Consider the following 13,606-nt stretch of genomic DNA (forward strand, 5'->3'; position numbering starts at 1 on the left):
TTTGTTTCCTCTCCTGTGGGTGATACTGGCTCACCCATGGCATATTTTGGCCTTGAACTTTATTCTTTTTTTTTTTTTGTAGAGACAGAGTCTCGCTTTATACCCCTCGGTAGAGTGCCGTGGCATCACACAGCTCACAGCAACCTCTAACTCCTGGGCTTAAGCGATTCTCTTGCCTCAGCCTCCCGAGTAGCTGGGACTACAGGCGCCCGCCACAACGCCCGGCTATTTTTTGGTTGCAGTTCAGCTGGGGCCAGGTTTGAACCCGCCACCCTCGGTATATGGGGCTGGCGCCTTACCGACTGAGCCACAGGCGCTGCCCCTTGAACTTTATTCTAAGGTGATGGATCATGCAGTTTGTCTGGATGAACTTTATAAGAAATACTAGAAAAAAATGCGGGCAAAACCTTTATAACTCTTGGAATGAGGAGGACTTTTCCAATTCCAAATCATAATTCAGAAGCTGTAATGTTTAATACATTTGTCTATATATGAACATTATGCATGCCAAAAACATAAGTAAAATCATAAATAAAAGACAACAACAAACTGGGAAAAAATTACAATTCTAATCTCCCTACTATTTAAAGAGTTCCAACATATAGGCCAAGTGCGGTGGCTCACCCTTGTAATCCCAGTACTCTGGGAGGCCAAGGTGGGTAAATCGCCTGAGTTCATGAGTTTGAGACCAGCCTGAGCAAGGGCAAGACCCCATCTCTAAAAATAGCTGAACGTTGTGGCAGATGCCTGTAGTACCAGCTACTCAAGACACTGAGACAAGAGAATTGCTTCAGCCCAAGAGTGTGAGGTTGCTGTGAGCTAGGATGCCATAGCACTCTACTGGGGGCAACAAAGTGAGACTCTGTCTTGCCGCAAATTGACACCTCAGGGACAGAGAGATCTGGACAGAATTGCCGGACAAGTGGCAGCTCCCCACAAGAAGCAATAGAACAAATGATGCTGAGTTAATAAACTGCCTCATTCGTTAAAAAAAAAAAAAGTAGGCAAAGAACATGACGGTTAACAAAAAATACATAGGGTAAGTAAATAGAATCATAAATAGAATTTTAGCTCACCATATTTGCATATGTATGAAATGATACGTACAACCAATGTTATTCATTGAGTATTGTTTGCAATAATCATAAACTTGTCCATCAGCAGACATAAAACTGTCCAAAAGATTTAGGAACCTCACTACATATAAATACAAGATCAAGGTGCAGGCCAGGTATAGTGGCTCATGCCTATAATTCCATACTTTGGGAGGCCATAGATGGAGGATTACTTGAGGCCAGGAATTTGAGACTAACTTGGCAACAGAGTGAGACCCCCATCTCTACAAAATATATATTTAAAAGAAATCTAGCTGGGCGCAGTGGCTCCAGCCTATAGTTTCAGCTACTTGGGTGGCTGAGGAAAGAAGATAGCTTGAGCCCTAGTATTTGAGTTCGCAATGAACTGTGATCATGCCACTGTACTCTGTAGCCTGGATGACTGAACAAGATACTGTCTCTAAAAAATATGTGTGTAGGGGGCGGCGCCTGTGGCTCAGTCGGTGGGGCGCCGGCCCCATATACCGAGGGTGACGGGTTCAAACCCGGCCCCGGCCAAACTGCAACCAAAAAATAGCCGGGCATTGTGGCGGGCGCCTGTAGTCCCAGCTACTCGGGAGGCTGAGGCAAGAGAATCGCTTAAGCCCAGGAGTTGGAGGTTGCTGTGAGCTGTGTGAGGCCACGGCACTCTACCGAGGGCCATAAAGTGAGACTCTGTCTCTACAAAAAAAAAAAAATATGTGTGTAGGGCCTTACGGGATGAAAACACATGGGTGCAGAAGGTCAGGTCCAAGGACTCTTTCCACGTGCTGCTCAAGAAATGTTTTCATGGCTCTGCGCCTGTGGCTCAAATGGCTAAGGTGCCAGCCACATACACCTGAGCTGGTGGGTTCGAATCCAGCCCGGGCCCGCCAAACAACAATGATAGCTGCAACCGAAAAAAAGAAAATAGCTGGGCGTTGTGGTGGGTGCCTATAGTCCCGGCTACTTGGGAGGCGGAGGCAGGAGAATCACTTGAGCCCAGGAGTTGGAGGTTGCCGTGAGCTGTGATGCCACAGTACTCTACCTAGGGCGACAGCTTGAGGTTCTGTCTCAAAAAAAAAAAAAGAGGGTTGGCGCCTATGGCTCAAGCGGCTAAGGCGCCAGCCACATACACCTGAGCAGGCAGGCTCGAATCCAGCCTGGGTCCCCCAAACAACAATGATGGCTGCAACCAAAAAAAATAGCCGGGCATTGTGGCGGGCACCTGTAGTCTCAGCTACTTGGGAGGCGGAGGCAGGAGAATCGCTTTAGCCCAGGAGTTAGAGGTTGCTGTGAACTGTGATGCAATGGCACTCTACCCAGGGCGACAGCTTGAGGCTCTGTCTCAAAAAAAAAAAAAAGAAAAGAAAAGAATGTCTTCACTTTCAGAATATGACTTGTGCATGTCTCGTCTGAGTGCCCAACTATTTGGTGAAGTTTTTAGGCCCACTGATTCCAAGTCCATGAAAGTGGTAAAACGGTTTAGTGAGCTGCTTTTTGCCAAGAGGTATCCAAATCACAACACTTAGTTTGCACTCATGGTAATACTCTTATTTCTTGGCCTTTACAGAGATGAGCATCAGGATTTTAGGGATGAGCAAAGGCATCTAAAGCAGCTTTGTGGAAAGGGGAAACCAAGGAAAGGAGAAGGGAAAAGAGCAGCAAAAAGCAAACAAAAAAATAGTGTTGGCCCATTGAGAAAGAAAATTTCTTCCTTAGTAACAGGAAGAAGAAAGTGTATTCATCATCTTTCTATGTAATGGAGGAATGCAATCTTCCTAAGTGAAGGTTATTTGGAGGGACACATCTGCATGTTGACGTCTAATCCAGTTAAATTATGACTGGCTTTTTGAACATATTCTAACTACAAAATTATTTTCGCCTGGCTTTGTAATCTGAAGTTTACCTAATTCTCTAAAGAAATTAATACATGAAAAAAAATCTGTGTATATACTACATATATCAAAGTGAAGAGTAAGTGTATCATGTTTATTATATATTAAAGGCTCAGTGCCTATAGCTCAAGCAGCGAAGGCACCACCACATATACCAGAGCTGACAAGTTCAAATCCAGCCCGAGCCTGCCAAACAACAATGACAATTACAACCAAAAAATATCTGGGTGTTGTGGCGGTTGCCTGTAGTCTCAGCTACTTGGGAGACTGAGGCAAGAGAATCGCTTAAGCCCAAGAGTTTGAGGTTGCTGTGATGGCACTCTACCCAGGGCAACAGCTTGAGACTCTCAAAAAAAAAAAAGTGTGTGTGTGTTTGCTACATATCCTCATAAAGAAATTCTGGGCAGTGCTTGTGGCTCAAAGGAGTAGGGCACTGGCCCATATATCGGAGGTGGTGGGCTCAAACCCGGCCCTGGCCGAAAACAAAACAAAACAAACACACACACACACACACAAAAATATATATGGGTGGCGCCTGTTGCTCAGTGAATAGGGCACCAGCCCCATATACTGAGGGTGGTGGGTTCAAACCCAGCCCCGGCCAAATTTCAACAACAACAAATAAAAATAGCAGGCGTTGTGGCGGATGCCTATAGTCCCAGTTACTGGGGAGGCTGAGACAAGAGAATCATATAAGCCCAAGAGCTGGAAGTTGGTGTGAGCTGTGACATCACAGCACTCTACCAAGGGTGACAAAGCAAGACTCTGTCTTAAAAAAAAAAAGAAAGAAAATTCTGGAGAGTTATATAAGAAACTAATAGAAGTGGTTTCTTAGGGGTATTTCATGGGAACAAGGTACTTAGTACAGTTGTTAGAATAAGAATTTCACTGTACATCTTTTGTACTATTTAGATTTTTATACCATGTTATAGTTGGGTTCAAAAAAGAAAAAACAAAAAAGCAAAAGATTTGTGTACTATGTGAAAGTCCAACCTATTCAAAAAATTGTATCAGGCTGGGTGCAGTGGCTCACACCTATAATCCTAGCACTCTGGGAGGCTTAAGCGGGTGGATAGCTTGAGCTCAGGAGTTTGAGACCAGCCTGAGCAAGAGCAAAACTCATTTCTACTAAAAACAGAAAAACTAGCAGGGCAACATGGAGGGCTCCTATAGTCCCAGCTGCTCGGGGGCTGAGGCAAAAGGATCTCTTGAGCCCAAGAGTTTGAGGTTGCTGTGAGCTATCACACCGTGGCACTCTACCCAAGGGTGTAGAGTGAGACTCTGTCTCAAAAAAACAAAATTGTATCGAAAGAAAAAATGGTAGGGAGGTGCCTGTGGCTCAAGGAGTAGGGCGCCGCTCCCATATGCCAGAAGTGGCGGGTTCAAACCTAGCCCCAGCCAAAAAAAAAAAAAAAAAAGGAAAAAATGGTAAAAGGGAACATTTGAACAATTTTAAGCCAAAGAATATGTCAGCTTGGGCTGCTATAATAAAATACCATACACTAGCTGGATTAAACCACAGACATTTCTCACAGTGCTAAAGGCTAAGAAGTTTTTTTTTTTTTTCATGGTACCAGGACTTTTTATTTATTTTTTTATTTTTTTTCTATTTTTGGCCGGAGCTGGGTTTGAACCCACCACCTCCAGTATATGGGGCCAGTGCCCTACTCCTTTGAGCCACAGGCACTGCCCGGTACCAGGATTTTAGAAATCAGTAAAATGCCACAATTTCAGTTGCAAAAATCAATCTTAAAAGCACTTTGTTTTATCTTTATTCCATTCCTGATTATAAAAACAAACACGCACATTATAAAAGTCTTGCATTATAGAAAACTGAAAGCCGAAAATTCCCCCAGAATCTCACCCTCAGAGATGACCTCTACACTATCTGGTAAGTATTCTCTCAGATTTTAAAAACATATAGTAGTAAATAAACAGGAAAGGCTAAGAAGTTTGACATCAAGTTGCCAGCAGATTTAGTTTATGGTGAGAGCTTAATTCCTTGTTGGCAGACAGCTGCCTTCTCGCCTTCTCCTTGTATCATTACGGTTACATGGCAGAGAAAGGATGCTCTGGTGTCTCTTCCTCTCCTTTTTTTTAGACAGAGACTCACCATGTCACTGTCGGTGGAGTGCCATGGCATTACAGCTCACAACAACCTCCAACTCTTGGGCTTAAGAGATTCTCTTGCCTCAGCCTCCCGAGTAGCTGGTACTACAGGCACCCGCCACAATGCCCGGCTATTTTTGTTGCAGTTGTTTTAGCTGGCTAGGGCTGGGTTCAAACCTGCCACCCTTGGTATATGGGGCCAGCGCCCTACCCACTAAGCCACAGGCGCCGCCCTCTAATCCCATCATTCCTATGACTCTGCATCCTCATGATTTCATCTAAGCCAGTTACCTCTTTTTTTTTATTATTATTTTTTAAGCCAGTTACCTCTTAAAGGCCCCACCTCCTAATACCATCACTGTACAGTTAGAGCTTTAGCATATGAATTTGGGGGAACACATTCAGGCCATAACAAAATACTATCATCAAACTTTCATTTTACAAAGAGTCCCCTGGTAGGCTCAGCACCTGTGGCTCAAGCGGCTAAGGCGCCAGCCACATACACCTGCACTGAGACGTGTTCAAATCCAGCCCAGGCCCGCCAAACAACAATGACGCTGCAACTAAAAAAATAGCTGGGCTGGGCGGCGCCTGTGGCTCAGTGAGCAGGGCGCCGGCCCCATATGCCGAGGGTGGCGGGTTCAAACCCAGCCCCGGCCAAACTGCAACAAAAAAATAGCCGGGCGTTGTGGCAGGCGCCTGTAGTCCCAGCTACTCGGGAGGCTGAGGCAGGAGAATCGCTTAAGCCCAGGAGTTGGAGGTTGCTGTGAGCTGTGTGACGCCACGGCACTCTACCGAGGGCAATAAAGTGAAACTCTGTCTCTACAAAAAAAAAAAAAAATAGCTGGGCATTGTAGCGGGCACCTGTAGTCCCAGCTACTTGGGAGGCAGAGGCAGGAGAATCGCTTGAGCCCAAGAGTTGGTGGTTGCTGTGAGCTGTGATGCCACAGCACTTTACCAAGGGCAACATAGTAAGACTCTGTCTCAAAAAAAAAAAAAAAGAGACTTAAAAGAAGTTCTAAATTAATCAATAGATGTACCTTTAAATGAATAGGAAAACTCAATATTTTAAGGACATCAGTTTTCCTAAATTATATCTGTAAAGGCATTGTCATGATCTGGTCTCTGCTGCATGATGTTGACTCTGGTTTTGGCAGAGCAAAGGGCTAGAAGAAAGCCCCTTGGGAGGCAACGACCAGTTGACCAAGAGAAAGTGACCTCATCATAGCTCACTGCAACCTCAAACTCCTAGAATCAAGTGAATGTCTTGCCCCCGCCTCCCAAGTAACTGGGACTATAGGTACGTATCACCACATTTGGCTGATTTTTTCTTTTTTTGGTAGAGACAGGGTCTGGCCCTTGCTCAGGCTGGTCTTGGACTCAAGCAATCCTCCCGCCTCAGCCTAAGGAGAAAAAGGTTTTGATAGTCCAGGATTTCTGTCTGGATTAGATCCCTGCTTCTGCCCGAAGCAAGTTACTTAAACTCTTTGTATTTCAATTCCCTATCTATAAATGGAGATAATAATAGCAGTAACCTCAAATGGTTACTATGATATTAAATTATTTAAAACATATAAAACACTTAACACAGAAATTGGTACATGATAAGCATTGTATAAGAATTAGCTATTACCATTATTATTATGAAGTTATTAACTTTATATTCACCTTATCGATTATTCATGATGGGCAGTAGAAATAGTGAGGAGAGGAATGTGTGAGCAAATTCCAGGGGCCTAACAAACTAAACATGAAAACTGGATGTGAGGGGTGGAGGAGCAGGAAGGGGCACACACATCCCAGAATATCAGTGTTCTTTCATGTCTGCTTAAGTTAATAGTTCAGGTTACAAATGGCCTTCTGGCCTCATTAAATGCTCATACCATGTTTGAGGGATAGATATCAGAGCCATTTTACAGATTTGGAAACTTAGAAAAGCTAGGTAACTGGCCCCGTGAGGACCAGATTAATATTTGCTTTGCTCACCACTTCATCTCTGTCTAGCACCAGAGCATAGTTCTGGCACAAAGAATAAAGGCTCGATAAATACTTACCGGTTAATAGGGAGAGTAGGTCAAATTAGTGTTCATTCTTTTGCTTCTGAGCCCAGGAGATGTGATAGGTCCTGTGCCAGGTGCCAGGAGGCAGAGATTAATCACATGGGATCTGAGAATAAGAGGAACTCAGAGCCCAGCAGGTTGATAAGCTATATATAAATTTCTCCCCTAGAAGGGCAGATGCTTTAGGAAAGTAACACAAACCCCCTGCAAATATAAACTTTAGTTGTATCACTGAAATTTGGGGGATGTTTGTTATATAGCATAACTTACCTAGTCTACCTAATACATTGTAATTCCCAAGCTTGACTGACAATAAGAATTGCCAGACAATTCTTTTTTTCTATTACTAAAAATTCAGGTTCCTGGGCCCCAAGCCAGATATACTGAATCAGAATTTCCAAGAAAGAGGCCTGGGACTCTGTACAATTAATAAGCTTTCTCTCCAGCTTTAGGAGAGTCCAACAGCTACACACTTTGAAGGAAGAATAGGAATTTGTCTTGGGGATATGACAGGGAATGGTGTTCCAGGGGATATGAACAACACAGCAAAAGGCATGGAGGTAGGAAAATGCAAAAAATAACTTGGGACTAGAACAAGAGGGTGCATGAGGGATGGTGTATTAAAATGGAAAGCCAGGCTTGGCGCCTGTGGCTCAAGCGGCTAAGGCGCCAGCGACATACACCTGAGCTTGCGGGTTTGAATCCAGCCTGGGCCGCCAAACAATGATGGCTGCAACCTAAAAATAGCCAGGCGTTGTGGCGGGCACCTATAGTCCCAGCTACTTGGGAGGCAGAGGCAGATGACTCGCTTGAGCCCAGGAGTTGGAGGTTGCTGTAGCTGTGATGCCACAGCACTCTATCCAGGGCGACAGCTTGAGGCTCTGTCTCAAAAAAATAAAATAAAATAAAAAAATAAAAATAGCCAGGAGTTGTGGGTACCTGTAATCCCAGCTACTTGGGAGACTGAGGCAAGAGAATCTCTTCAGCCCAAGAATTTGAGGTTGCTGTGAGCTATGATACCACAGCACTCTACCAAGGGTGACAACGTGAGACTCTGTCTCAAGAAAAAAAAAAAGGCTCAACAACAACAACAACAAAAAGGCTCGGCATCCATAGCTCACTGGTTAGGGCACCAGCCACATGCACTGGGGCTGGTGAGTTTGAATCCAGCCCGGACCTACTAAACAACAATGACAATAACAACAACAAGAAGAAAAAAAGGCTGGGCGTTGTGGTGGGCGCCTGTAATCCCAGCTACTTGGGCAGCTGAGGCAAGAGAATCGCTTAAGCCCAAGAGTGTGAAGTTGCGGTGAGCTGTAACGCAACAGCACTCTACCGAGGGTGACATAGTGAGACTCTGTCTAAAAAAAAAATGCAAACAAGAGCCCTAGCCCTGCCCTTAATTAATTTTGTGTACTTGGATATGTTATTTAACCATTCAAAGCCTCAGTTTCCTGATTTGTATGCTTTTGATCATGAAATTGGGAGGTTTATAGAAGGTACCAATGGGCGGTGCCTGTGGCTCAAAGAAGGTACCAGCATCTTGAGTCGGACACAGTGGATGCTCAGAACGTTTTGGCATTGTTATGATGGCGAAGAGAGTGGAGGATAGCTTGAGTGGCTGCTTTGAGTGTCTGGGTGGATGGACATGCAGTTTCTGGCAGAGAACACAGGAAGGACTACTTTGAGTAGGCAAGGTCACTGTCTCTGAGGCTCCCATATCAAAAACCCTGACCTTGCTCACTACAGTTGTGGATCTACTCATGTCTCTGACAGCATCTTTTGTCTCTGTATTCTTGGTGCCCAGCTCAGTGCTTAGGCACATAGTAGGTGCTGCCTTTGAGGAGAAGATCTGGCTTGCAGGGATAGATGTGGGTACTGGGGCAAGTAGATGCAGAAAGGTACAGGTAAAGAGAGATGAGAACCTGTGATGGAGCCCAGGGGATCCTGAGGTCTAGGGATTGTGTGAGAACCAGAGGGCTGGACAAAGGCTGGGAAACAACATCCAGAGGTTGGGGGCAGCAGGGGATAGAAGGCAGGAGGCAGGCAGAGAGCCAAGAAGGGGAAGGCTTCAAGAAGAGAGAGGTCATCAGGGTCAAATGCCACTAAAAGATCATGGATGATAAGGCCTGATGAGTGCTCCATGGACTTGCTATCAAGGACATCGCTGGGTAGTTGGCAAAAGCAGAGTCAAGGCCTAACCTGTTGGGGACTAAAGCCTCATTACTGATGTGGTGTTAAGATGTGGAGGTGGGGAGAGGGGAGGTGGGTATTAAGGAGGGGATGCAGGGTGACTTGGACACTCAGGGGTACCAGATTTACCCTCCCAATAAGGATGAATTTTATTTTTATCAGAGCCATGTAAAGATGGGGCAGGAGGTCTTGAGGGGTAGTGAGTACCCTGTCCCTAGAGGTAGACAAGCAGAGCTCTGAGACCAAGCACTGCTGAGGTGGAGGAAAGCACACAGGTAGAATGGGGAATGCTGTGTGAAACAAGCCCCATGTCCTCAGCAAGGGCTTGGCAGATTCTTTGCATTAAAACAAACAAACAAAATAAAACAAAAAAACACACGTTGGGTCAGTCTTGCTATTTCCAGTGTCCAAAGAGCCTCCTACAGGGACACACACACACAGAAGCGCAGGCTCACACAGAAACACACAGACAAAAAACAAAATCTATCTATATCTCCTAAGTAAAGGGATCAACATCCTCTCTCCCCAGGTTATTCCCTTAATTCATTCCTTTACCCCTCTCTCTGTGGTTCCACCCCACCCTGCAGGCCACCCCAGCATCTCTGTGACTGCCCCCGCACCTCTTCACTGCCTCTCTCCGCATCTCTCTCTGCTTCTCCAGCTCTGCCCTCCCCCACCCGCCTCTGGGTCTCTCCAGTCCTCCTAACCGTGTGTCCCCCACCCCGGACTACAACCCCCAGGCGCCCCCAGCCCCGGCGCTGCGCATGCCCCCTGCTCCCTGCCCCATCCCGGCTCCCCCCTCCCTCCCTCACGCCTCACCTCCCTCCGCCCCCCTCCCCCGCGCTTCGGCTCCCGCATCCCTCCATCCAACCCTGTGCCGCAGCCGCATCGCCACCGCAGCCCAGGCAGAGCCGAGCCCGGCCCAGGCCCCTGTCCCTGCCGGCCCTCGGCCCACCGCCCCCGGCCCCGCCCCCGCCCGCAGGCCCCCAGCAGCGGCTCCAGAGCCCCTCCCCCCCACCCTCACCCCCCTGGCGCCCCCAGACCCCGGCCTCTAGCACCGAGGCGGGAGACCGGGAGCAGCAGCAGAGGCAGGAGGACGAGGAGGAGGAGGAGCCGTCGCAGGATGAAGGATCGGACTCAGGAGCTGCGGAGTGTGAGCCTGGGGGTGGGGAAGATGGGGGGGCGGACCCCAATATTTGGGGAGCGCATAGGGAGGCAGTGGGGGAGGTGCTGGGAAGTGGGGGCGAATGATGAGATTGAAGGTTGGTAGCCCAGGCATCCCAGTATCTCCAGGTACCTGATGTCTCCAGTGAACCTGCATTTTGGGGACGGTGGCTGGAAGGGGTTGGAGGCCATTAAGACCCAAGGGGGCCGAAGCGGTCTCAGGGGCCTGGACACCCCACAATCCCAGGAAAGCCCTGGAGTCTAATCTGGGATGGGGGAGTGAATGTCAGGAGACGATAGGAGGGTACTGTCATACCCTGGGCAGGTTTGCCAAATTGGAAGGATGGGGGCGGCTATGGGCCAGGCTGAGAGTCTAGGAGGACTCAGTTTGGGGGGATGCTGTGGGGAAGGACACAGGTTGGGACTGAGATGCCAACACCTGGCAGTGAAGGAAGTGTGTGTGTGTGCCCGCGCGTGTCGCTCCCCGCGGGAAGGGGACACCTCCCAAAGACTGGGAGAGAAGGGTGGCCTCAGGAGACAGCCAGAAGTCCAGGGGCTGAGATGGGTGACCCCAGAGGTGGGAGATGAGGATGCAGAGGAGAGAGGAGGAGGCTCCACACACAGGGCCATGGAATTGGGTTGTGTGACATGGGCTGAGTTCTGCTGGGGGAACTGGGGCATCCTGAGCAGCCAGGGGCCCAGGTCTACAAGCCTGGAGTGGCCAGGCCCCAGGAGTCTGTCTGGCAGTTAGTTGTTTTGGGGAGACAGAGGAGGGCAGCACTGGAGGCTGCAATGGAGGCTGCTGTTTGGAGGGGCTGGGAATGGAGTTTGATGAGAATGGTTTCCGGGGCAGGAAGGTTGCTGAGGCATTTGAAGAAATGACCTGGGGCCTGGGGAGGCAGAGCAGGCAGTCGCAGTGTGCTTGTGGCTCATGGTGTTATGTTAATAAAAGTACTGGCCCAGGTCAATATATCCTGATGCACTGGGTTTTTACCAGAAGCCGACTGGTTGTTACACCAGGAGTTATTGCCCCATTTGACAGATGAGGAAACTGAGGTTCAGAGATGGGAAGGGACCTCCCCAAGGTCACCAAGCTAGTGTGTGTATGGAAGAGTCAGACAGGAATCTAGGTTTCCTATCTACCAATTTGACATGGATCTCTGATTTTCTGGCCTTTGAAACAGAAGGCTCAACACTGGGGATAAAGAACTCTGTCTTTGGAGACCCTCCTGATTTTGGGAGTGGGGAGCCAGGCAGAGAGACAGGGGAAGGGGCTTGAAGGCAAATGATTGCTGTCTCTGGGGACAGACAAGTTGGCTAGTGGCGAGAAAGGAGGAGCTGGTGATTGAGGGAGGGAATTTTGAACGTTTATTTATTTATTAAACTTTCACTGAGTGTAAGCTCAGGCATGAGTAAAATGGCAATACTAATGACCAGCATTGTTCTAAGCGTTTATATATATTAACTCATTTTGATCCTCACAGCAACCTTATGAGGCTGGTACTAGCATTATCTCATTTTACAGATAAGGAAACTGAGGTTCAGAGAGATTAAGTAATTTGATCAAAGTCACCTACCCAGTAAAAGGATTCAAACCCAGGCAGGCCATCTTCAACATCAGTGTTGTCAATTCTCCTTCTCTCACAGTTGTTTGCAAAACAAATTTCCATCCATAATTTTGTAAGATCTTCACCAACTTCCTGGTAAGGTAGGGGGACTGAGAGGCTACTTCATTTTATAGTTGGGGAAACTGAAGCCCAGAGTGGTTGAATAATTTACCAAAAGTCACACAGCTAGCAAGTGAGGAATTCAAATTTGAACCCACCTCCCCTGCTGCCACCCATCCAAGGCTATTCGATGACATCGAGGGAAATGGAACGTGGATTAGGATGAGATGGTGGTGGAATCGAGGTATAAGCAAAGTGAGGAGGGAGAAGAACAAGACAGGGATGGAGAGGGAGGCAGGGGTTGGGGCATCCTCATCTGAGTGAGTCAGAGGGCCTCTGTCCAGAGGTGAGGAATCCTTTCTACTGCAACTGCCAGGCTTCGGGGGAGCTGCCAGGTGGGGAAGGCTGGCGGTGGTGTGGAGGGTTTGAAGGGGCTGAGTGAATGCTAATGGCTTTAATGTTAGTCACAACTGGGGGAAACCATTTGGGCAGTGGAGTTGAAAAAAGCTACCAGATGCAAGGAGCAGAAGGGTCTCCCTGTCAGAATTGAGAGCAAGGAGGCTGGGACACAGGAGGACTGGGCAGGCTGTGGAGGAGCTGGACAAACCATCTCTGAGACATCGGGAGGATGAGACAGGGGCAATGGTGGGAGTCTGGGGCCCTGATTTTCTTTCCAGCAGTACCTGAGAGTTCGCAAGGGGTTCTCAAGTCTGTTTATCACATAGTGATTGAGGGCACAGATGAGATGGGTTCAGATCCTAATTTTGCTACTTCCTGTGTGACCTTGGGTAAGTTGCTTAACTTCTCTGGTCCTCAGTTTCTTCATGTGTGAATTGGGAATAACAATAGCACCTGTTTCCCAGGATTGTTCTGAGGATGAAAACTAGTTAATAGGAATCCAGGCATAGTGGCTCATTCCTATAATCTCTGCAACTCAAGAACCCAAGGGGGGAGGATCACTTGAGGCCAGGATGTTTGAGACAAGCCTGGACCACATAACAAGACTCCATTTCTACAAAAAAATAAAAAATAAATCAGGTATGGTGACACACATCAATAATCCGAGCTCCTCGAGAAACTGAGGTATGAGGATCACTCAAACTCAGGAGTTAGAGGCTACAGTGAACTATGATGATGCCACTGCACTCAGGCCCCTGGGTGACAGAGTAAGAGTCTGTCCATAAAAGGAAAAAAGTAACATGGGTAAAGTGCTGAGGAGGGAGCCTAGTGCACAGCAATGTTCTGTGTTTGTTATTCCATAAATAACTTATTTATTTATCTCGAATGTTATCATAGAAGCCCCCTGAGATAGGCAGGATGTGACCACGGGTTTGTTTTGGAGTAAACTGAGGGCCAGAGGGGGGAGAAAAACACTGATTTGCCCAAGGTCACATAGCTCTTAATGACAGAACTGGGTTGAACCAGGGTTTTCTGTGTCCAGT

The 13,606-nt window shown here is 47.5% G+C and overlaps 1 protein-coding gene and 1 pseudogene across 4 annotated transcripts in view; both read left to right on the top strand.

The window, feature by feature from the left end:
• The first annotated feature begins 1,628 nt into the window (after window positions 1-1,628).
• Window positions 1,629-3,146, top strand: LOC128561246 (28S ribosomal protein S33, mitochondrial-like; annotated as a pseudogene).
• Window positions 3,147-10,169: 7,023 nt separating this feature from the next.
• The window catches only part of STX1B (syntaxin 1B), a 34,739-nt gene continuing 31,302 nt past the window's right edge, over window positions 10,170-13,606 (top strand). For all 4 annotated transcript variants that reach the window (XM_053555133.1, XM_053555136.1, XM_053555134.1 and 1 more), the window contains exon 1: window positions 10,170-10,486. In XM_053555133.1, coding sequence (XP_053411108.1) covers window positions 10,457-10,486 — 30 coding nt within the window. In that variant the 5' untranslated portion in view covers window positions 10,170-10,456. The remainder of the gene's footprint in view (window positions 10,487-13,606) is intronic.

The sequence above is a fragment of the Nycticebus coucang genome, chromosome 12, assembly GCF_027406575.1.
Source record: "Nycticebus coucang isolate mNycCou1 chromosome 12, mNycCou1.pri, whole genome shotgun sequence".
NCBI classification, from domain to species: Eukaryota; Metazoa; Chordata; class Mammalia; order Primates; family Lorisidae; genus Nycticebus; species Nycticebus coucang.